Consider the following 25,628-nt stretch of genomic DNA (forward strand, 5'->3'; position numbering starts at 1 on the left):
GGTTTTGTCCTTGGAGTTCCTTGGCTGGGAGGGAAACAGTCAAATGTATAGTTAAAGTTTTGGGAGATGATATTTTTTTCCTTGTAAATCATCTCTCTGTTATGTATTATTATATTTGTTATTTTGAATGTATAATGTAAGCATTTGAGTGTATTCCTCTTTGTTGGATTTTGTGCTCGTGTCCGGATGAGCCTTATAGGTGATCTCAAACTAAGTACATTGGTGGTATGCTCTTGGAATCTACATCTGACCCCTATTTGTTCCCCTTTGTCTTACTGTCTTTTGGTTGCTTTAATTGTAATTCTAGAACTTTTTACTATCTCATTTTCTTCCTTTTTACTGGCGCTGATATAACCCAAATGTGTTTTGCAAGCGCCGTAAAATCCTTTAAAAAACAAAAGAGAGAGAGAGAGAGAGGGCAATACAAAATGAAATTTAAAACAAACAACAAACGACTGTGTTAATTTCTACAAATGTATTTCTCGCCATAATGGCCATCGAGATAATCTTTTTTTTAAAAAAAAAAAACAAACACTGTACCAATAAGGTAAGGGCAAATAACTAACACAGGCAAACACACATTTTGTTGTAAGGGCTTTGCATCATTTTGGTCCCAATTTTGATGTTGTGAGGATTGCTGAGGTTCTCGATACGAGATTGTAATATTATAAATAAACATCATAATTGATTAATTAATGTTTTTAGCTATCCTCTGCATTATTCAATCGTGGCAATAGGATTATCAATACCACCACTTTTCTCAACACGGTTGTCGGACTGGGTCACGAGTATCTTGGGCATGCCAACTCTAATGTGTCGAAACTCTCGCACAAATGTCAGGAAATAGAGCGAGACAAGACAGGCCAACGCCCATTCGAAAGAGGTTGAGGCCACATGGAGGTCATAACCCTGAAATGATGTCGTAAAATCTTATCTTATCTTAAAGTAAAAAAATACGAGGGTGAGCTTGAAAGTTTTGCAAATGTTCTTAAAATTCCAAAGATATTTAACTTAGAACCTTAAAATTTGATATAGATAAATACTTTCTAATTGATTGGCGTTGGTGTGTTAACATTTCTAAGGTCTATGGCGTCTCAGCGTATTGTAATTGCTTTTGTCTTATTACGTGTCGTGAACAACCTCGGTCAAAACAACAAATGAAAATGGCTGCACCAAAAGATATTCGATTCAAGCAGCGTCCTGTTATTGAATTTCTGAATGCTGAAGCTGTTCGCCCATTTAAATTCATACCGGAATGAAGCATGTATATGTGACGTTTGTGTTGATTATAACACCGTTTGGCGATGGGATAAGGTTCTTGGAAGGAGGAGACCCGATCGAAACAAAATTTCAAGGTCAAACTCGTCGCTGGAGACCCCGAAGTGCCTCAAACTTCAGTAATCAAATTGAAGTCGAAAATATGATTCTGGCAAATCGGCGTGTTAGACAGACTGACATTGCAAAAGAATGTGGAATTTCATAGAAAGGATACACCACATCATAACAATGATCCTTGGATACAGAAAAGTGTCTGCACTGCCAGGTGGCTTCCAATTATGTTGACAAATGACATGAAAGAGCGACGAAAAATAATTTGCTACAAACTATTGAAAAATGTATGAAGACAAAAGCGATGCTTTTATTCATCAAATATTCACCGGAGACGAGTGATAGGTCCACCATTATTACCCAGAGAGCAAGCGCCAGTCAATGGAATACCGACATATGAACTCTCCTTATCCAAATTCAAAGATTTGACATCGGCTAGAAAAGTGATGCTCACAATTTTCTGTGACTTTGAAGGTCTTGTTCATATCTAATTTTTGGAACAGGTCGTAACCGGGAATTCCGATCAATGTTTTGCCACGCTGGAAAAACTGAGAGCCCGACTGAAAAGAGTGTGACCCCAGAAAAATGCGATATTGCAACACGATAACGCTTGACCACACACGAGTCAACAGACTCAAACAGCATTGAGTAAAAAAGATTTCTCCACCTCGCCACATCCACCCTACAGTCCCGACCTAACACCTTCAGACTTCTTCTAATGCCCTAAATTGAAGGAATATCTCAAAGGAAGTCACGACTATTGAAGGGACATAGACATGAAGGCCGCTGTCCGATATTGGTGTTGATGAGAAAGGACGCGAGTTTTTTGTTGTTGACAGGATGCCTCAAATTCAAATGGTGTTGCGTTGGTAACTCTTGTGTTGGATGTGACGGCAACTATGTCGAAAAAATGAAGTAAGCAATCTGTAGCTGAGATTTCAAGCTCTCTTTTGATATGTTATGAGTGAATGAATCATTCCTAAAAGTGAGGGAGTTATTACGGAAAGTGCACAACTTTTCAGCCCACCCTCCTGACTTTTATGGGCTACTAAAGGTATTGACAATTGTTCATGGATTGAATAAATAAAGAATGTACTAAGCTCATGGTATAATTTAAAAAATAATATAAAACAACGACAACAATAACGATAACAATCGTACGTAAGCCTTAGATAAATCAGCGCACCGTCATACATGGTTTCAAACTGTTTGCATTTTACTTGTCAACATTTACAGACCAGTCTACAAATCATGATTAATAGAAAAATTATATTTACATATATTTTAAAGTTAAAATAACAAAATACAATAATAAATAAACATGATGATGATGATGATGATGATGATGATGATGATGATGATGATGATGATAAAATTTATGACATACCCCCAAATTCTCGTACCATTTTCCTGAACCGGGTTTACTTCTTGACTAGTTTCGTTTCCTCTATACTCGGAAAGCGCTGCTTGTGCAAAAGGAAGGACTGGAGAAAGATAAATATTACTCGTGTATATATATATATATATATATATATATATATATATATATATATATATATATATATATATATATATATATATATATATATATATATATACAGTGCAACCTCGATATAACGACATCGTCGGGACCGGGAAAACGTGTCGTTATAGAGGGATGTCATTACAGAGAGGTTTCCTATGTGTGTATATCAGGAGGTGTTTTGGGTCTTGTGTAGTGAATCTATACTTTTTCATTTTCCCTCTGTAGTTTATCCGGGCTTGGGACTGGCAATGAATGGAAATGGAGAGTGGACAAAGGATTTATAAACAGTCCAGTGTTGACCTGTCACAGGCATTCATTGGGTGAAAGGCGAGCCTTCTGATTGGCTGCGGTGTTGTACAAATGTGACTATTGATTGGCTGAAAAAGAAGCGTTTTCATTGGCTACAATAAGAACTAGCTCTGGGCTTATTACGAGTAGACAACATACAGTGGAACCTCCCGATTACGACACCTCCGAATAGTGACAACCTCCTGATAACGACATTGACCCGTGGTCCCGATTTTTTTTCTATTTAAGATCAGTAAAAAAAAACCTCTAAATAACGACGCACTTTTTGATAAAACCTCCAAATAACGACATCATTTTGGCGATTTTCGGCAGTTTTCGTAGATATCTGATACTAAAAATACCGAGTATGAATACTCAAAGTTTATAAAAACGATTCCTGCTTGAACCAATGAGAACGCAGCTTTTGAAACCAATGAGAACGCAGCTTTTTTGACGAATCTTTGCTGATATGCATTAATAAAAACCAAGGTATAAATGTAAGTGTAAGCAAGTAAACACAAAATCTTGGAAAATGTGATATTATGTGGTGATAGTAGTAGTAGTAGTAGTAGTAGTAGTAGTAGTAGTAGTAGTAGTAGTAGTAGTAGTAGAAGTAGTAGTAGTAGTAGTAATAATAATAATAATAATAGTAGTAGTAGTATCGTAGTAGTAGTAGTAGTAGTAGTAGTAGTAGTAGTAGTAGTAGTAGTAGTAGTAGTAGTAGTGGTAGTAGTAGTAGTATTAGTGTTTTTGTGGGAGGAGGAGGAGGAATTTTATCTAACTCGCAGCGTCCGAATTACCTGTTTTTGTTTGTTTTTAAGGGTTGTACAGCGCTTGTGACACATCTATGTCATATCAGCGCCAGTAAAAAGGAAGAAAATTGTATAGTAAAAAAATTTTAGATTTACAATTGAAATGACATAAGAAAAAGTAAGACAAAGGGGAATGGTTTAAATAGGGAACAGATGAAGATTCCTGGAGCACACTATCAGTGTACTCCGTTCAGATCACCTAAAAGTCTCATCCAGACACACGCACAAGAACCTTCTAAGAGGAATACACTACAATGTTTTGTTTGTTTTGTCAATGTTAATAAAAACTGGTCCCGCGGGCCTTACTACGCCCACTTTGTCCGCCATCTTGGAAACCTCTAAATAACGACACCTCCGGATAACGACATAAAAACTCGGTCCCGTGTCATGTCGTTATCGGGAGGTTCCACTGTACATAGAATGGAAGATACCACTTGTAATAGTTACGAACAATTTCATGATAGACAAACACCTTCAAGGTTTGTCGGACCAGAAATGTCGTTATACAGGGGTTTTGCTGAAATGTACGTCGCTATAGAGGGGTTTTTATTACTAATGATATATAGTAAAATAAAATGGGACCTGAGTACCATGTCGTTATACAGGGAATGTCGCTATAACGGATGTCGTTACATCGGGGTTGCACTGTATATATATATATATATATTATATATATATATATATATATATATATATATTATATATATATATAGATAGATAGTTCGAAGATGACGTCACTCAGGCCTTTGTTATTGTTTTTGCCATCCGCGTTTGTGAGTTGTTCTCACTAAACTGTATTAACCAGACTATAAAAGTTCATGGTTACACAGAGTTTGTGTGTTGGTCCGTTATACTTCCGGATGGCAATGTTGTGAACTCCTTGGCCAAGTGCATTCTATCTATATGTGTGTGTGTGTGTGTGTGTGTGTCATCATCATCATTGCCTTTTTCACCCTCGGTCAGGGTATAGGCCACAGACAAACAGTTTCCATCCTTCTCTATCCTGAGCTAACTTTTTTTTTTTAATCTCATTCCATGTCTTACCACTTATCTGTCCTTCCTAAATTCTGTCATTCCAGAAACTCTTCGGTCGCCCAAGCTAAAAAAAAAGGATTTGGTTTGACCGTCTGCGTTTCTGTAACGGTTTGAGTTTAACGGAAAGGGGTGTTATATATATATATATAATTATATATATATATATATATAATTATATATATATATAATATATATATATATATATATATATATATATATATATATATATATATATAGTCAAACCTGTCCATAACGACCACCCAAGATCAACGGCATAGGTGGTCGTTATATACAGGATTAATGACGGGAAAAGTAGGTCTGAGGGGGAGGGGCATGTACACTTTCTTAGCCTCATGATAGTCCAAGCATTGGAACCTATAACAAGTCATCATTTATATTGTTCTTCGATTGGCAAGTTGCTGATTACTTTACTGCAAGTCGCTAGCCATAACAGAATAAATTTGTTAAATTTGTGAATTTAAGCCATTTTCAAAATTTAAATTTAAAGTTCTTACTTAATAATAATAGTAAAATAAAAGAGCTTTTATATAGCGCAATATCCACTAAATGTGCCCAAAGCGCTTTACAAGGTGTCTCTGATCAACAGCAACATTTAAAAGGCTCCATACACGCGCGGTTTTGATCCTGGTTCAGACCCCGATCAGGCAAACCGGGGTGAAACGCAATGTGTGTGGCCAAATACCTGGCCGATAAAAATAGGGACGGTCCATTGCCCGCAAAGCCCGCTTTGCTTAATATTTTTCGAGGCGATCGGCGATCGGGGGCGTGGCAGTATATAAAATTGGACAATTTTTTTCGGATTTTCGCTGTTTTGACGTCAGATTCGTGATCAGCGTCGAATTTACAATAGGTTTGATGCCCAGAACTATGTTTTTACTCCAAAAATTGATGAAATTAGAAATAAATTTTAATTAATATTGAGGCTATGTGGCCGACAGAACAGTGCCCCTCCCTGTTTTGTGATGCACCAAGTGGTATGACTCTCGCTTTCGGATCGGAAGATTCGGGTTTCGAGACCCGCTCTGAGTGGCGCAGAGTTGAGTCCTTGGAAAAGGCTCTTTACTCCCATTCTCTCACCGTACTCAGGTGTAAAACGAGTATATGGCCGTTCGTTGTCTTTGTTGGGAAAAAATGTCACATCGCCTGACAGGCGTCATGTCTCGTCTTTCAAGTTTAATATTGCTGTTGCCTTGGGGCCCCTTGTAAAGCGCTTTGGCACGTGGATATTGCGCCAAATAAATGCTGTGTTATTATTTTTTTTAAATAATATTTTTATAAATGTTGCGTCAGGAAGAGGTAGATGGCAAAAGTTTCGTTCTTGATCATCGTAAAATTTATAAAGGATTTCATACAAAATAAAAAATAGTTTTCATAATTTTCAATGTGATGATATAATATGCCAGTTCTTTTTTTTTTTTTTTTTTTTTTTCCCTCACCCGTTGACGCGACATGACGGTCGACCTTGACACATACATTTGGGATTGGCAGATGCCAAAAAGCCTTGACTACGGGATGACAGGGGTGGGCATTGTAACCTTGAATTATAATCTACAAACAACCCCCCCCCCCCCAAAAAAAAAAGAGGTGTGCGTGTGTGTGGTGGTGGTGGGGGGGGGGGGGGGGGGGGCTGCGAATGCAAGTAGTCCCGAGGAGTACCCGTTTAACCTGCCACGGGAGCACTGTCGATTTGTTTTACAAATATAATAATAATAATAATAATAATAATAATAATAATAATAATAATAATAATAATAATAATAATAATAATAATAATAATAATAATAATAATAATAATAATAATAATAATAAAATAAATCTTTATTGTCCACAAAATGGAAAAATGTCCGTGGTCTACATCGCTTTTAAACTTAAATCGGATTGCAAATGTATTGATGTTATGCGTATTGGAAAAATACTCACGACATCTCCATCGGGGTATAACATATTAACACACAAAATTGCAAACTCAAATGTTCATAGTCTGATTGATATAACTTAGTGATAAGTTAATTATAAAAATGGCTGTCTAAAAGCAATAACAACGGGTTGACTAACGTCAAATTCATTCCTTCTATTGATGCTCTGTGTTAAATTAAAATACTCACAAAGTCCGCCAGCCAGAAATATCACTCCAGCCCAAAAATCTACATGGAACCTTGAACTTTATAGTCTGATATATTTTAATGAGAACTAATCATAAAAATGGGTGTCTAAAAACAATAACAATGAGATGAGTGACGTCAATTTGGTTCCTTCTATAAATATCCAAGAACTTAACTCACTCCATCCGCTCTCTCCTCCTTCAATACATATGAATCTATTCTCTCATCACTTTTTTGTGCGTCTATGCATGTGGTCTTGTGAAATGACACTCGCATTTGGATCGGACGGTACTGGATTCGAGTCCCGCTCTGAGTGGCGCATAATTGAGTCCTTGGAAAAGGCTCTTTACTCGCATTCTCTCACCTTGTTCACTGTTAAAATGAGTACTTCGCTGTTTACAGCGTCGTCTCTGTCGGGAAACAATTGCAATATCGCTTAGCAGTCATGTCTCGTCTAACATGTTTTTATGTTGGCCAAAGACCCTTATAAAGTGATTTGAGCACCTTTATTGAATATAGCGGTATATATAGCGCAAGTAAATTTTTCTCTCTCTCTCTCTCTCTCTCTCTCTCTCTCTCTCTCTCTCTCTCTCTCTCTCTCTCTCTCTCTCTCTCTCCCTCTTATAGCTATTGCTACATATGATGCAAATATGTTGGACGGTTATTGATGCTATGAGTTTAGGTAAAATGCTCACAACATCCAACAGTCGGAAATAACGTACCGTCACACAAAACTACGAGTAACCTTGAACGTTAAAAGTCTGATTGATATAATTTAGTGAGAACTAATTACCAAAATGACTGCCTTAATACAATAACAAAGAGTGGAATGATGTCAATTTCGTTCCTTCAACAGTCTAATTGATATAATTTAGTGAGAAGTAATCACTATTGTGCGCAAGACGAAAGATAGAATAACAGACAGTAACTGGGATCGGTTCTGTCGGCCACATAGCCTCACTATTAATTAAAATTTATTTCTAATTTCACCAATTTTTGGAGTAAACACACAGTTCTTAGTATCAAACCTATTGTAAATTTGACGCTGATCACGAATCCGACGTGAAAACAGCGAAAATCCGAAAAAAAATTGTCCACTTTTTTATACTGCCACGCCCCCGATCGCCGATCGCCTCAAAAAAAATATCTCCCCGTGTGTGGGCAAAAATCATCTGCGATAAACGCAGGGATCGGGTCACAGCGACGAGGTCATCCGTACCGCGATCAGCGGATGTCAGCGTCTATGGGGGGCTTAACATGTAGGACAGGACAGGACATAACGCCTGTTAGGCGATATTACAATTTTTCGGACAAAGACAACGCTGTTAACGGCCAGGTACTCATTTTACACCTGAGTACGGTGAGAGAATGTGAGTAAAGAGCCTTCTCCAAGGACTCAACTATGCGTCGAGCGCGATGCTCGAACCCAGGACCTTCCGATCCGAAATCGAGTGTCATACCACTAGACCACATAGCCGCACTTAACATGTGTCCTGAATTATAATGTAATAAATGTATCTATGTGTCCTTGCGTAACGCGCATGTCACTTTTTAAACTTTTCATATATGTACGAGTTGAATTTTAACTTTATCTCTCAATTTTTTTTTTTTTTTATTGAAGATAGTTGCAATTTTTTGGACGAGTAATTTGCATATTTTCTGCATATTTTTTTTTTTACATACACTATTACTTTTATCTAACAATATTCACCTCACTGTGACGCATTCAGCATTGTTTCGACAGCTTCGGCTTGACAGTACCTACACCCCCAGAAACAACGTTGCTTTACTTGTATGCGTTTAAATGAGTTGAATAAAAAAAACAAACACGACGATATTTAGTCTCCTTTAAGAAGGTGAACACTCCGCACATCAACCTCTCACGGTACACACACACACACACACACACACACACACACACACACACACATATATATATATATATATATATATATATATATATATATATATATATATATATATATACATATATACATACATACACATAGACGTAATTTTAGAGTTTATAAAAACGAGGTTCTTACTGGTTATAGCAGAAATTGTTGTTAAAATAGCCAATACCAGTCTTATGGATAGAACTTGTCTGATAAATCCGGGCACTTCCGGTGTCCGCCTTGATATGACAGTCTGAAGCCACATGTAAACCGTCCCGACATAAAAGGCCATCATTGCCCCTATTATGTGGACAACAATTTGGCTCGTTTCCTGTAAGTACAATAATATACAATAAACAATACAATATTATATACTTGATTCATCAAAAAAAAAATGGAAATTCGTTTACAGACGTGGCAAGCATAAAAATGTATAAATTTAAAGTTGAGAATTTATGACGACAATGTATATATAAATTTTACAAAGTAAAATATTTATGTTGTCCCTATGACCACTGGTTTGAATTTATATGTAAATGCATAACAATGTAAAAACATTGAATTAAGAATTTATAGCGATACTTTATAAATTGATTTGATAAATTGAGATAGATTATACTTCTGGTCTCAAGTCTGAACTTGTGTGTGTATATTTTAAAAAATTGTATTTAATTTAAATCACAGTTGCGCGTTAAAAATTCTAACAGTATGTGGTAAAAATGAATTAAGGTGACGTGTTGTCTTTGTTTTTATAAATATAAGGCGACGGCTCCTCATGAAGAACTTAATACTTGTGAAGGGGGTGATCGCCATCCTAAATAACTTTCTCAATTTTACTTAGACAAAATCTCTTGAACAGTTCTTCCACATTTGAAATTGGGTGAGTATAACTCTTGGCTTCCTCACCTGAAAATTAGCCACAACGAGCACTCCAAAAGATGCTATGATTCCCAGACCGAGAGACCAATTGTTGAGTCTTGGAGATGCAGTAGAAGGGGAATGTTTATGAATGAGATGCCACCGGATGTAAACAGTAAGGAAGGCTGGAATTGAAAGACGAAGACGGGGGGGGGGGGGGGGGGGGGGGGGGGTGCTATTTTAGTTTCATTTGTAATGCTCATTTTACCGAAAAGTCTCCAGTAATAGTATTAATAAATAAAGATAATAATAATAATAATAATAATAATAATAATAATAATAATAATAATAATAATAATAATAATAATAATAATAATAATAATAATAACGATGATGTTGATAGTGATGGTGATGATGATGATGATGATGATGATGATGATGATGATGATGATGATGATGATGATGATGATGATGATGATAATGCGTAATATCTATAGAGCCGTTTTCCACCAAAAGTGCTTGGAAGCACTTATACAAAACACACACACACACACACACACACACACATATATATATATATATATATATATATATATAATATATATATATATATTATATATATATAATATTCAGTAAAATCAATAAAATCAATAACAGAAACTGAAAGGCAGTAAGTACTCTGTCTTCAAAGAGTTTTAAAGGAGGACAGAGAATTACGCTGTCTGGTCTGGTCTGCAATAACATTTTCTAAATATAAAGGCGCCGCTTGGACAATCTGAAAGTGAAAGTGCTTCTTCCAATGAAAACGTCAGCTGCTTGTGGTTTCCTTATTCTGAAGAGCTTATCATGTGATCTTTATAAGTATAAGCCCCATAGTGGGCAGGGAGGTACATAATATGTCTTCTATCCCCCTATGTCTGTTTTCCAACATGCTTTCTGTCTTTGTCTTGGAATGAGATTACTTGGTTTTGTCCTTCCCCTGGCCGGATACCTTGGCTGGGAGGGAAACAGTCAAATGTATAGTTAGTTTTGGGAGATGATATTTTTTTCCTTGTAAATCATCTCTCGGTTATGCATTCTATTATGTTTTGTATACATATTATATATGATTTGTAAACATTTGAGTGTGTTCCTCTTAGTGGGGACCTGTGCTTGTGTCTGGATGAGACTTTTAGGTGATCTCAATTTAAGTACACCGATAGTGTGCTCTCGGAATCTACATCTGTTCCCTTTTGAATCAATTTCCCTTTGTCTGCCTTATTCTTGGATGCTTTAATTGTAATTCTAGAACTTTTTACTGTCCCATTTTTTCCCTTTTTACTGGCGCTGATATGACCTTAATGTGTTGCAAGCGCCGTAAAACCCTAAAAAACAAAACATTTATAAGTATAAGATACGGCGTGTTTAGCAAAAGGTTAGGAATATCACTGTGTACTCACATGACACAGAGTAGAAGCATAACAATATACCAAAAATGCAACTCTCAGGAGGCCACGTCCCCGTGTCGCTAATGTACGGGAAACTCCTCTCTACATGGTTGTTGGAAGTTGCAATTAAGTACCTGAGGAAATTGAAACATTTCGCTTTAAAAAATCAATAATATTATTATACATATTCTCTCCCCCTCTCTCTACTATTTTCTTCTTCTTCTTCTTCTTCTTCTTCTTCTTCTTCTTCTTCTTCTTCTTCTTCTTCTTCTTCTTCTTCTTCTTCTTCTTCTTCTGCTTCTTCTTCCTCTTCTCTCTCTCTCTCTCTCACTCTCTCTCTCACTCTTTCTTTCTTTCTCTCTCTCTCTCTCTCTCTCTCTCTCTCTCTCTCTCTCTCTCTCTCTCTCTCTCTCTCTCTCTCTCTCTCTCTCTCTCTCTCTCTCTCTGGGTGGGGTTCTTGACCTGCCATAGTGGGCAGGGGGGCATTTACTGTCTTTTATCAAAGAATTGATGGTGCTAGCGTTACTAAGCATTAGCCAATCAAAATATTCCTTCTATTTAGCCCGTTCCGTCTTCTTGACTATTTATTTCCAGTCAACGAAAAGGCCTGGTAAACATTTCTATAGCCATAGCTACCTTTAGTGCTTACCAAACAAGCACGTCAGTCCCATAGTTAGTGAGTATTTACCACAACACTTTGGCACAGTGTTTGAAGGAATTTCATCGCAACACCCAACGACACTAAGCAATACTCTTCAACAGTCGTAACGTCACTTCCCTCTTTATGACGCATGGTAACTTAGTAACTGGCTCTAAACTATCGGAACAATGGCGGAAGCCCTCATGAAATATTTCTCCGACAAGCATAAAAGCGTATCCAGAGGAGAAAAAAAACAAAACATCATAAATCTGATCATGTTTTGACTTTTACACATTCTGATCACAAGACATATGAAAAATTATAGCCAGCAAGAAGAATAAAAAGTACAGATTTTCTTTGTTTAGAACCACGATGGCCGCCGTTGCTGGGCGGCGTGACATCAGACTATTGAATCCAATTTCTTTCAATCGTAAGTGTTAAAATTGTGAGTGAACTTCGGGTGATAGGCAAGTACGTAAGGTGGTTATAGATCGTTGGTTCACATTTATCGGTTGATGTCAGGGGCAAAATAAACTTTATCTTTAATTTTCGAGCCAAAAATAAATCCACTGAAATGTTTTTTCGATTAGTTTTGATAAAATATTCGATAACTGCCGTAATTTTCGAAAGTTCATTTACTGTATGTTGTCCGAATAACCCGAGACTCATACTATAACAAATTCGTTTTTTTTTAAAGGCGTCCATGTCAATAGCTTGCCACCAAGGAATTTACCCAATGGAAACCGTACGGTGCTCTTATTGGCTAACCAACCAGCGGCCTCGATGAGAAAAATATCCGCCATTTTGATGTTGGCTGGGAATCGCGTTACTATAGTAAACAAGCGCTGATCGGCCGTTCATGAAAACAAGTTGCTGCTCGCTCGTTTAACTCAAAATTATTCAAAACGATCTCTCTAAAATGATATAAATGTGACTTCTTAAGGTTTTCTTCACGGTCAAAACCACACAACATTCTATTAATGATTACGTCCGAGGCAAAAAGGAATATTGACAGGTCGACCGAGAGTTGAACTCGTGAGACGACAAACATCAATGCGAAGTGTAGCGAGAGTCAAGCTATTGTTTGTCTTGTCCTATTCTATATAGAGAAAAGGATAAATAGTATAGCCTCGTGTGTGAGTGGTTGCGTGTCATAGTCTTGTTTTTAAATTGTTTCTGTTGTTTATGTGTGTAGCGATGACTCTCTCACACTCAATTTCAATGCCGAAAGAGGAATTCCCGCACACAAGAAAGGGGAATTGGGGTGGTATTTGGCATACATATTGTATAGTATCTAGTTCTAAATAGATAACTGATTAGAATTATATTATGATATATAAACACAATGGCAAATACAATTCCGAAGTTTCCTTATTTCAAATGAAGTAAAGCTCCAAAACCTAATGGTAGTGATTGTAGTACTGAGTGTTAGTGAGGTGATGTGGTGTTGGTGGTGGTTGTAGTTGTAGTAGTAATAGTGATGATGATGAGGTGGTGGTGATGATTGTAGTTGTAGTAGTAGTGGTAGTGATGATGATGTGGTGGTGGTTGTAGTAGTAGTGGTAATGGTAATGATATGGTGGTGGTGGTGGTTGTAGTAGTAGTGGTCGTGATGATGATGTGGTGGTGGTGTTTGTAGTATAGTGGTAATGATGCGGCTATGTGGTCTAGTAGTATGACACTCGCTTCCGGATCGGAAGGTCCTGGGTTCGAGCCTCGCGCTCGGCGCATAGTTGAGTCCTTGGAAAAGGCTCTTTACTCACATTCTCTCACCGTACTCAGGTGTAAAATGAGCACCTGGCCGTTAACAGAGTTGTCTTTGTCCGAAAAATTGTAATATCGCCTAACAGGCGTCATGTCCCGTCCTACATGTTAAATGTTGACCAGGGACCCCTTGTAAAGCGCTTTGAGCACATTTAGTAGATATTGCACTATATAAAGCTCAATTTAAAAAAAAAAATTTCAATGATGATGATATGATGGTGGTGGTTGCAGTAGTAGTAGTGGTAGTGATGATAATGTGGTGGTGGTTGTAGTTGTAGTAGTAGTGATAGTGATGATGATGTGGTGGTGGTTGTAGTAGTAGTGGTAGTGATGATGATGTGGTTGTGGTGGTTGTAGTAGTAGTTGTAATGGTGATGATATGGTGGTAGTGGTGGTTGCAGTAGTAGTGGTAGTGATGACGATGTGGTTGTGGTGGTTGTAGTAGTAGTGGTAATGGTAATGATATGGTGGTAGTGGTGGTTGTAGTAGTAGTGGTAATGGTAATGATATGGTGGTGGTTGTAGTAGTAGTGGTCGTGATGACGATGTGGTTGTGGTGGTTGTAGTAGTAGTGGTAGTGATGCTATTGTGGTGGTGGTTGTAGTAGTTGAGGTAGTGATGTGGTGGTGGTTGTAGTAGTAGTGGTGGTGGTGGTTGTGGTAGTAGTGGTAATGATGATGATATGGTGGTGGTGGTTGCAGTAGTAGTGGTAGTGATGACGATGTGGTTGTGGTGATTGTAGTAGTGGTAGTGATGATGATGTGCTGGTGGTGGTGTAGTAGTAGTGGTAGTGATAATGATGTGGGGATGGTGGTTGTAGTAGTAGTGTTAGTGATGATATTGTGGTGGTGGTTGTAGTAGTAGATGATGTGGTGGTTGGAAAACACATTACAGGTTATTATAATACATGATTACACACATTCTCTAACTTCATTTTTTGACAGCTTCGTTGTGCCATAAATATACGCAACAGTTCTGAAACATTTTATTGTGGATTTTGATATTGTTTGTTGTTTTTCTTGTGTTGTTATGTTGACATAGATACCGAATGAATGGTAATTACTACATTCTCAGCCAACAACAAAATGGCGCTGAATGCTTTCATTGGTGGACACTTTTTAGGCTTCGTACGTATTCTCATTCGTTTAATTCTATGCTTGCCACTCATATAAGAGGTCACAAGACCATTAGTTATAATAATAATAATAATAATAATAATAATAATAATAATATTAATAATAATAATAATAATAATAATAATAATAATAATAATAATAATAATAATAATAATAATAATAATAATAAAAATAATAAGTGTTCTTTTATAGCGCTAAATGCCGAAGCCTCAAAGCGTTTTACAATATACTTGTCAAACCATAAATACACTCGTATCGAGCCAAACAGACACACACAACAGTCGCACACACTAACTATGCAAGTTTTACAAAATGAATTTGACATTCAACAAAATGGAATCAAAAAATAAAACGTATATAATTTACTCATCAATAAGAAAATGCCTAGGATAAAAATTTCTGAAAAATCGCTGCTCGAGAGCTTTGCGGACAAAAGGAAGCAAGTTCCAAATAGTAGGTCCTGCTTTATAAAATAATCTATCACCGAAATTAGTAAACCATGTTTTTGGTACTTTTAGTAGCTGGATCTCCGATGACCTAAGCTGGCGAATTGAGGAGTAGGGGACCACAAGTTCTTGAATGTAGCTCGGAGATCGGGAATTTAGTGCGTTGAAAGAAAAAAGGGCAATTTTGTATTCGATTCCGACTCGAACTAGCAGCCAGTGTAGTGTTCTGAGCATAGTTTTTACACTTGTTTTCTTGTGTCGACTAATGCCCAGAACCCTGTTCTGTACCTTTTGGAGTTCGTCAACTTTCTTGTCAGGAAGGCTCGCCAACAGCGAATTACAATATTCGAGGCGTGACAGAATGAGAGCACAGACAACTGCTTTAAGCTGGTTGGATGGAAGAAACCGTTTGATTCTTTGCAATCTATTTAATTCAAACTTCATGGTCTCACCATCTGGTTAATCTGGTGTTCCAGACTTAAAGAGTCGTCCAGTACAAAACCAAGATTTTTTGCTCTATCTGTTAGGGAGATGTGGCTGTTTAAAATAGACATACTATGTATACCAGTCTTCCTGACATTAGAGGGTGTACCACATAATAAAATTTCAGTCTTTTCTTCATTAAGTTTTAGTCTATGACTCTGCATCCAACGCCATATGGACGCGCAACACTGTTCCACATGAAGCGAAGCCACATGCATGCTAGACGGGACGACAGACTTATCAGCTGCGTATCATCGGCATTCATGTGATAATTCAGTCCATGGGACTCAATGGCGCGCCCAATGGACATAGTGTACAGAGTATAGAGCACTGGATCTAGGACCGAGTCTTGTGGAACACCGCAGTTCAAAGGTAAATCGATTGACTGCTTGCCATCAATCAAGACAGATTGTGTTCTTTACTTAGATAAGACTTAAACAATTGAAGGACGGTGTCACTGATTCCAAAATTCTCGAAAAGACTATTATATAGAATGGTGTATATCGATTGTGTCGAAAGCTGCTGACAGGTCAAGTAAAGTATGGAGACTTCTCTTCTATCACAAGACAGTAATTAATCGTTGATAATTTTCAGTAAAGCAGTTTCAGTACTGTAATATTCTCTATAAGCAGAATGGTATTTTTCAATTAAATTGTTAGAGAATAAATGTGATTTTAACTGCTTTAGAACAATCTTTTCGAGAACCTTAGAAATGAAGGGAAAATTTTATACAGGACGGTGGTTTTTTAAATCATCAGGGTCAAGGTTCGATTTTTTTAGGAGAGGGGTGACAGGTGCTTTTAAGGCAGATAGGTACTATTCCAGAGCTAAGGGATTGGTTAATAATAGAGGTAATTTTATCTAAGGTTGAATCAAGACATTTTAAAAGAAGATTTGTTGGGATAGGATTTAATGAGCAGGACTTAGGAGGAGACGATATGATGACATCACGTACTTCAGATGAACTGTTTTAAAATCAGTCAAAAGAGTGCCTTTATATGACATGCCAACAATCAAATTTCCTTCATTTTGGCATTAGTCAAGCTTATATCTAATCTTAGCAATTTTTCTTTAAAAAAGTTTACAAACACGTCTGGTAAAATATTTCTATCTACGTTGCCTGGCATGACATTCGTTTTTGATTTACCACTCATTTCATTAACAACAATGAATAGGGATTTAGATGTGTAACATGAGTTAATTTTACTACTGTAATACAATCCCTTTTCAGAAATAAGTTTGTTTTTAACTTCATTAACACACTGATTATAAATAACACGGTCATCTTAGTTGTTTGTTTGAAGCCATCTCCTTTCTGCTGCACATCGACTCTGTTTAGAATGCTGTACATCAGCGGTAATCCAAGGCGCAGAAGGGCTATCTGACACAGCCCTAGATCTTAGAGGTGCATGATGAACCAATACAGCATGGAGACAGGCATTGTAAATTTCAGCAGGATTATTGTGCTCTTGGTGTTGGCGATTCTCAAGGTCCTCTTTGATCTGATTGTTGAAGGCAACGATATCAGTGGCCCGCAAGTTACGAAATATTGTTGCGCGTTTCGGTACCTGGTTTTGGACTGTAGAAGGAGAATGTGATCACGTGGTGGTCAGCAATGACCATTAGGTGGACTCATCAATTTTATACGCTGGACTCGCTGAAATAACTAGAATAAAATCCAGCGAGATTGCGAGCAATAATTTGTGATTTCTAAAATACTTAGGTGATGGTAAATACTTACGTGATGATAAATGTTATTGGAGTAATGACAGTTTGAAACACTATGAGGACATCACCCCTCAGCCCGCCCGTCTCTACTTCCTTCTCGGTCATGGCTTGATGTCTGAAGTTATATCTGGAGCTGCGATGAGTATTAAGTCTAATTTCTAAAGCCCTTGCGTCGAGAGGAATGGATATCATCAAGAGGATGCAGGTTGTTTTGTATCAATGTAACTTATACACATCAATTTATGCCCAAATCTCCCGGGGCCCAGCCTGTTGACGACATCTTGGATAAGATAATGGTACAAAACGTTTCCTGGAAATCGGATAGAAAAAATAATATTGTCTTTGTGAAATCAGTTTGTAATTAATTTGGTTTCATTTCTTTTACTCTCAAAAACTGGCCTGAAACTGAGCCTCAGAGAGAGAGAGAGAGAGAGAGAGAGAGAGAGAGAGAGAGAGAGAGAGAGAGAGAGAGATAGAGGGGCCGTCTTGTTGGCCATATTATTCATGCTAAACGGCAAGTAGATAGCTGAAGTTGCACAACTTTTCAATATAAGAGCTACCTGCTATTCTATTATCGCAAAGTTCAACAACGAAAGGGCATGTGGGGAATCAAAGCAAGTCGGACATGTTGTGCGGCTATGTGGTCTAGTGGTATGACACTCGGTTTCGGGTCGGAAGGTCATGGGTTCGAGACTCGCTCAGCGCATAGTTGAGTCCTCGGAGAAGGCTATTTACTCACATTCTCTTACCGTACTCAGGTGTAAAATTAGTACCTAGTCGTTAACAGCGTTGTCTCTGTCCTAAAAAAATTGTAATATCGGCTAACAGGCGTCATGTCCCGTCCTACAATTTAAATGTTACTGTTGGCTAGGGTTCCCTTGTACAGCGCTTAGAGCACATAGTGGATATTGCGCTATATAAAAGCTCAATTAATAAAAAGGTGGACAGATCTACCCCGAGTAAAAAATGTCAATGATGATAGAACATTTTTTCCACATACAACCAAACCCCGCTCTTATGTCTCTAATATTGCTGTGGAAAAAACGAAGACAGATACTGTTGACGTTTCGGGTTTCCCTTTTATCAACAAAACACGATGAATGAAACACTACGGACGAATGTGTGAATAGCGTTTAATAAATTGAAGCTTACATTTCGATACTTATCGTCATTTTTTCCCCCAAGCTTCAAGCTTCTCAACACACAGACCCAACAAATATAAAAACAGTTTCTTCCCAAGAACCATCAAGGAATGGAACACTCTCCCACCAGAAATCCTAGATATTACCAACAACAAATTTGGTCAACTATTAAACATTTATCTCTCAACTCAATAACACAATAATGGGGTATAAAATCTGCAGTGATGGGGAATCCGCCTTTTGCAGATAAAGACATTGAACTTGAAGCAGCAACATTGTCATGACATTGCTGTTGAAAATAACATTTCAAGTATGGCAATGTTAAGAAGACTTGCAACTGGCGGACACAGATCGAGAAGGCCTTCTTTCTTTGCAATCTCGACTAACTGACAATAAGACATCGGTGCTCGAATGACCAGCTGTAAATCAATCCAGACCCCAATCGTTTTGAGCAGCTCTGAGATCTCCTTTAAAAAAAAACCAATAAAAACGTTAAAAAGTCTATTTGTTGTTTTTCTTTTTTCTTTATTATTATTTTTTTTGTGTTGAAGCTGATATAATTATATTTGTACATTTCCTTTTACATTTCACAGCCCGCCCTAGCTACTTCGTACTTACCGTATCATCAAGTTAAACGAAAATTAAACATTAGTAATGCACGGCTTATATATACATATTATACACAACAAATCTAGATTTGATATCTCGATTGATTGCTCTGTTAGATAAGAAATAAATAACAATGTGAAATTGAAATTGAATGTAAGCTTCAATTTAATATACGAAAACAGATGAAATGGACGTTTCGGGTTTCCCTTTTATCAACAAAACAGGATGAATGAAATGAAAGAAACACTACAGATAAATGGGATAATGTGATAGTGGTGTTGTTAAGATTAATAACACTGTTTATTAATCGTAACAACGCCACTACCACATAACTCATTCGTCTGGAATGTTTCTTTCATTCATCCTGTTTTGTTGATAAAGGGGAAACCCAAAACGTCCATTTTATCTGTTTTCCTATATTAAATCGAAGCTTAAATTCAATTTCACATTGTTATTTATCATTTCTTCGAGCTTCGAGCAGCAACGTTTACATACGAAAAAAAGAAAGAAACTTACTTGAAACTTATCTGAAAATAATATCTATATCGCTTTTGCAACCATCTGAATTCTGAAACGAGGATCTGATAACAGATGCATACTATCTAGTCTAGGCCTAAATGATAAAACTATCCCTTTGCACTTGAGGCAGTGATAATGATAATGAAACTTTTAAAATCAATACAGGGGGCGTTGCAAAGATTTTATAATTGGATTCAATAGTCTGACGTCACGTCGCCCAGCAACGGCGAGCAGCGTGGTTCTAAACAAAGAAAATCGGTACTTTTTATTTTTCATGCTGGCTAGAACTTTTTCACATGTCATGGAATCAGAATGTATAAAAGTCAAATCATGATCAGATTTATAATGGGTTTTTAAAAAATATCCTCTGGATACACTTTTATGCTCGTCGGATACGTTTTTCCATAAGAGCGTCCGCCATTGTTCCGGTAGTTTAGAACCAGTTACTAAGTTACTATGCATCATTACGGGGGAAGTGACGTCACGACTGTTGAAGCGTATTAGAGTTGTTGTGTTGGGGGTGGGAGTGGGGGTGGGGGGGGGGGGTTGTGAGATGGTAAGATGGTGCAATGTTGTTGTGTCTACGTGCTCTTTATGTGACCAATCCGACGTGCACATATTATCAGATCCGATAACAACAATGGGCCTATAAGGATTTGGGTAGTCGACCTGCATGTCGGGACACGTCGGATCCATCACAGTGAAATGGTATAGGATTCAACAATCGTGACGTCACTTCGTTTGTAATGACGCATTGTAACTTAGTAACTGGTTCTAAACTATCGGAACAATGGCGAACGCCCTTATGAAATACTTCTCCGACGAGCATAAACGTGTATCCAGAGGAGAAAAATATTATAAATCTGATCATGTTTTGACTTTTATACATTTTGATCACATGACATGTGAAAAAGTTCTAGCCAGCATGAAGAATAAAAAGTACTGATTTTCTCTGTTTATAACCAAGCTGCTCGTTGCTGGGCGGACGTGACGTCAGACTATCGAATCCTATTGAGTCGGAGAAGTTTAGATACTAAAAGATTAATTGATGGTGTAAATTATTTGACATTTTTTAGATTTTATTCAGAGAGAATGAAAATATATTTGTTTTTGTTTTTTAATGAGATTTTATATAGCGCAATACTAACTAAACGTGCTCAAAGCACTAAACAAATGGTCCCTGGCCAACAGCAACGCTTAATATGAAGGCCGTGACATGACGCCTGTTAGGCGATATTGCAATATTTTTTCGGAGACAACGCTGTTGAAGGTCAGGTACTCAAGTTACACATGAGTACGGTGAGAGAATGTGAATAAAGAGCCTTTTTCGTAGGACTCAACTATGCGCCGAGCGAGGCTCGAACCCAGGACCTTCCGATCCGAAAGCGAGTGTCATACCACAATACACATAGACTTTAAAAAGACAAAAACTAAAGTTTCACATTTCTGATCATGGCAACTTAACAACTCTTTGGCTTCTAGTGCAGGAAGGGAGAGAATTCTCATTATCAATATAAAATAAACAAACAAGTAAATAAATAAATAAATAAATAGATAAATTAATTAATTTTCAAAAAACAATTTAAAAAACAAAAAAAAATCCGCCCCAAAATAGATTAAAAATAACACAAACAAACAAATCAACAACCCCCCCCCCCCCCTCCCTCCCCCCACCCCTTATACGAGTATTTTCTTATTCGAATCTTTCTTATGTAAAACTCAATGTTATCCCTAGTGTATTCCAAAATGGAGATTAGTCATATTATACTCATTAATGCATTCATAGATTTTAACATTTACCCTTTACATAAGCACACCTATCCATAACGTATTTTATCTAGGTGCAATTCCATGAATAAACACATCAGCGAATAGCTAGCTCATTGTGTACTGATGAAAACAATTTACATTAAATTAACATTATTTTACATCCTTTATGCAATCAGCGGTAATCTCATTAATAAATTTACAAGCGGGGCTAGTATGTGGTCTTGTGGTGTGACACTCGCTTTCGGATCGGAAGGCCCTGGGTTCGAGCCTCGCTCGACGCATAGTTAAGTCTCACCATCCTCAGGTGTAAAATGAGTACGTTTAGAGCGTTGTCTTTGTCGGAAAAAAATTATAATATCGCCTAACAGGCGTCATGTCTCGTTCTACATGTCACGTGTTGCTGTTGGCCAGGACCCTTGTAAAGCGCTTTGAGCACGTTTAGTGGATATTGCTCAATATTAAAGCTCGTGTTTTGATTTTTGTTGGTTTTTTTTTTTAAATTTGCAAGCAAAAATCGCATAAGTTGACAACCACAACTAAGAAATTAAATAGAAAGAATCAACCATAATAATAATAATAATAATAATAATAATAATAATAATAATAATAATAATAATAATAATAATAATAATAATAATAATAATAATAATAATAATAATAATAATGTACTTTGTTCATACAAAAAGGAAATTTTTGTACAGACGTATAAAATGCCGACAATAAACATAATATTTGTAAATAAATGTGGTAAAGTAAAACTTGGTAATAGGTATTGTGTAGTAATATTGTAAGCTGTAAGAATAAGTACATAGTATAAATTTTCAAGGGACGTACAGATTATACAATTGTAAAGATATAGATATCTAGTAAAGTATATATTGATGTCATCACATAAAAAAACATTAGTAAAAAGCTAAGAATTAGATACAGTATAATAACAGTGTAAATTGACTGAGAAAAATTACATAATATAAATTACATGGCACATATAGATTAAATAGGTAAATTGAAAAGTTCTAGTAAAGTTGTAGTTGTTAAGCGATTTTATAAATTGATGTTTAAAAATTGTGGGTATGGAGTAATTTTAAAGAAAAAAGTTAAAACAAACGTAGACCAAATTTTTTTTCTTTATAAAAAATTCTGCAACTGCCAGGTACAAAGGATCGGAGGTGTCTTTCACTTTTTGTTCGGATAGACAACAATCGGTCACTTCTGTTCGAATTAGCGATATGATGATTTAGAGGATGAGTTGGATTGTCTAAAATATTTCCAATTTCCCTTCAGCAGCATTCAGTATATAAATCATTAAAAGACATGAATCCTGTGGTAGCTCTTTTAATAGTCCTGTCAAAGTTAGCTTTTGCTGAGCTAAGACAATTCCACACCCCCCCCCCTCCCCACGCAGTAATACAATAAAACCATAACACTATCAAGTACAGATCTATGTAACAACGTATAAAGTGTTTTGTCAATGTTAAGTTGGGACAATTTCCGTAAAAAGTACATTCTTTGATTAATTTTACTATTTTACAGTTATGGTATGTACATCCCATCGTAATGTGTTTTCCATAGTGACTCATAGATATTTTTATTCTACTACTTGCTCCACTTTTTCATTTTTAATAGTGATATGGTCTTTTGTATTCTTATCTTTACTAAAGTCTATAATTAATTCTTTGGTCTTATTTACATTCAACTCAAGGTGGTTATTGTTGCACCAGGAAACAAATTTATTTATTTCTTCCTTATAATGTATTTCGTCATTATTAGATTCATTATTAATATAATCACATACCGGCTAAAAGTATTTTGAAATTAATGAACTGCTGAATGGTCTTTTTATGCGGCGATGGCGTCTGTTCAAGATCACTGTTATTGATTCAAAAGCTTTACCATCTTGTAGAAATTATAGAGATGGAAATTAATAGAAAGAGTTGAAAAGGTTAGGACACGTCCTGAGAAAGCCTGGGACAAACATTACAAGGCAAACTCTGACAAGGTAACGCAGGGAACGGGGAAAAAAAAAGAGAAACAGTTTGAGGAGGGCATTGATGGAGGATTTGGAAAGTGTGTGTGTGTGGTGTGGGGGGGGGGGGGGTGTAACCTTCAAAGTGTAGAGCCTGTTAGAGAGAATTTAATGAGACATTAATTACCCAACTGAAGTTAGAAGCTGCAACTCTGCCAGTTTAAGATATTGAATCTATTTTTTTAATAGGCGGGGGGGGGGGGGGGGGGGGGGTGGAGGGGGGGGGATATTCTGTACAGACCATGACACAAACATATTGGTAAATCTAACAATTATAAAACTATTTTTTACAGATTAATATAAAAGTAACTTGCAAACCCCAAGGGCAATTCTATCACCAGTTGACTAGCTTGATTGTTTATAAATCTGCTAGGGCCCAATAATCGGTCATTTGACGTTGGGAATCTTCATGTGTCCGCCCTGTTGCCAGATTCATTTGCGCGCATCCACTGAATTTATTTTTGGACCGATTTTGATCGTTTAATGTTCAAATGAAATAATATACGAGTGCACCTTCGCAATGGCCTTTATTCCCCTGTAATTATTACGGGTTCTTCGAGTACTACAAATAGGTACAAGAGATAGAGCGGACGTTTACCGACTTGAGTTGGCCCTGATCAACTTTATACACCTCGTCTGCTCTTAAAACCTTTTTGACAACCTCGAAGTTTCTTGTCTCTGTATATCAGTCTCGCGTGTGCCGACCATACGCCTCGTCTGCTCTTAAAACCTTTTTGACAATCTCGAAGTTTCCTGTGTCTTTATATCAGTCTCGGGTGTGCCGACCACACGCCTCGTCTGCTCTTAAAACCGTTTTGACAATCTCGAAGTTTACTGTCTCTGTATATCAGTCTCGGGTGTGTCGACAACACGCCTCGTCTGCTCTTAAAACCTTTTTGACAACCTCGAAGTTTCCTGTCTTTGTATATCAGTCTCAGGTGTGTCGACCATACGCCTCGTCTGCTCTTAAAACCTTTTTGACAACCTCGAAGTTTCCTGTCTTTGTATATCAGTCTCAGGTGTGTCGACCATACGCCTCGTCTGATCTTAAAACCGTTTTGACAATCTCGAAGTTTCCTGTCTCTGTATATCAGTCTCGAGTGTGCCGACCAGCCCAAGTTGTTGTCGACCTTCCAGATTCTGAACACATTTTACAAATGTTTGACCCAAACAAGTTAAAAATGAATGTCAAAGTGATATACTAAGCTTCTAGAAGCTGTAGACGGTAAAGAGTAATACACAAAAATGAATATAAGTTTTTTTTTAAATAGAACAAAATACTAAACATGGATTGTTTCGGGCTCAAAACCCGTCTTCAGCCAACAATGATAAAGTTTTTAATTTTTTTTCATTTTTGGATGAAGAAGCTTTTAGAGCACGAAACGTTCCGTGTTTGGTATTTTGTCCTTTTAGTTTGAAGCTGTTCTATTCATTTTTGCTTATAAAAATGCATATTACTGTATGGTGTTACTAAGTTTGTTTCTTGTTTTATTTTGTTTTGTTTTTGTTTTTTTTTTGTTTTTTTTTTATTGGTTTTTTTTTGGGGTTTTTTTTTTTGCCAAGATGGGGGTCATTTAAATCGATCGATATTTAATTTAAAGGACTAGTTTTCTGGCCAAATTTTTAAATATGTGTTATGTGTTTTCCCAGAGTACGACAGTTAACTGTTTAAGACCGCACCGATACACCACACGATAGATAACATCAACACTATAATAATGCCATTAGATATACGGCGTCGGATAGGTAAGATTGTCAGAGACATGAAGATAGGAAAGTACGACTTGAGAATATTTGACACAGCTTTCATACATTATATTATATGTATGACTCATTGAAGACCTGCCTACTTGAAAATTTTAACATTTGTAACTTTTAGGAGATAAAAATTGTAGTCGCTATAGATAGTATGCGCTTGGCTAAGAAGCTCATAACATTGCCATCCGGAAGTATAACGGACCAACACACAAAACTATGTGTATCCATGAACGTTTATAGTCAGGTTAATACAGTTCAGTGAGAATTACTCATAAACGCGGATGGCAAAAAAAAACAATAACAAAGACCTGAGTGA

General features: G+C 36.9%; 1 protein-coding gene across 4 annotated transcripts in view; it reads right to left on the minus strand.

The window, feature by feature from the left end:
- Nucleotides 1-460: 460 nt before the first annotated feature.
- Nucleotides 461-25,628, minus strand: part of LOC144978692 (DNA damage-regulated autophagy modulator protein 2-like) — a 28,837-nt gene continuing 3,669 nt past the window's right edge. The window contains exons 1-7 of one of the 4 annotated variants that reach the window (XM_078925099.1): nt 19,756-19,897; nt 17,502-17,768; nt 11,305-11,426; nt 9,914-10,050; nt 9,158-9,338; nt 2,717-2,813; nt 461-909 (exon numbers count right to left, since the gene is read on the minus strand). In XM_078925099.1, the coding sequence (XP_078781225.1) occupies nt 837-909; nt 2,717-2,813; nt 9,158-9,338; nt 9,914-10,050; nt 11,305-11,426; nt 17,502-17,680 (789 nt within the window). In that variant the 5' untranslated portion in view covers nt 17,681-17,768; nt 19,756-19,897 and the 3' untranslated portion in view covers nt 461-836. Of the gene's footprint in view, nt 910-2,716; nt 2,814-9,157; nt 9,339-9,913; nt 10,051-11,304; nt 11,427-17,501; nt 17,799-19,248; nt 19,432-19,755; nt 19,898-25,628 lie in introns of those variants that run through there. The other 3 variants (XM_078925100.1, XM_078925097.1, XM_078925098.1) reach the window with 3 other exon arrangements.

The sequence above is a fragment of the Berghia stephanieae genome, chromosome 8, assembly GCF_034508935.2.
Source record: "Berghia stephanieae isolate SIO BIC M18660-M18661 chromosome 8, UCSD_Bste_1.3, whole genome shotgun sequence".
In the NCBI taxonomy this organism is placed as follows: domain Eukaryota; kingdom Metazoa; phylum Mollusca; class Gastropoda; order Nudibranchia; family Aeolidiidae; genus Berghia; species Berghia stephanieae.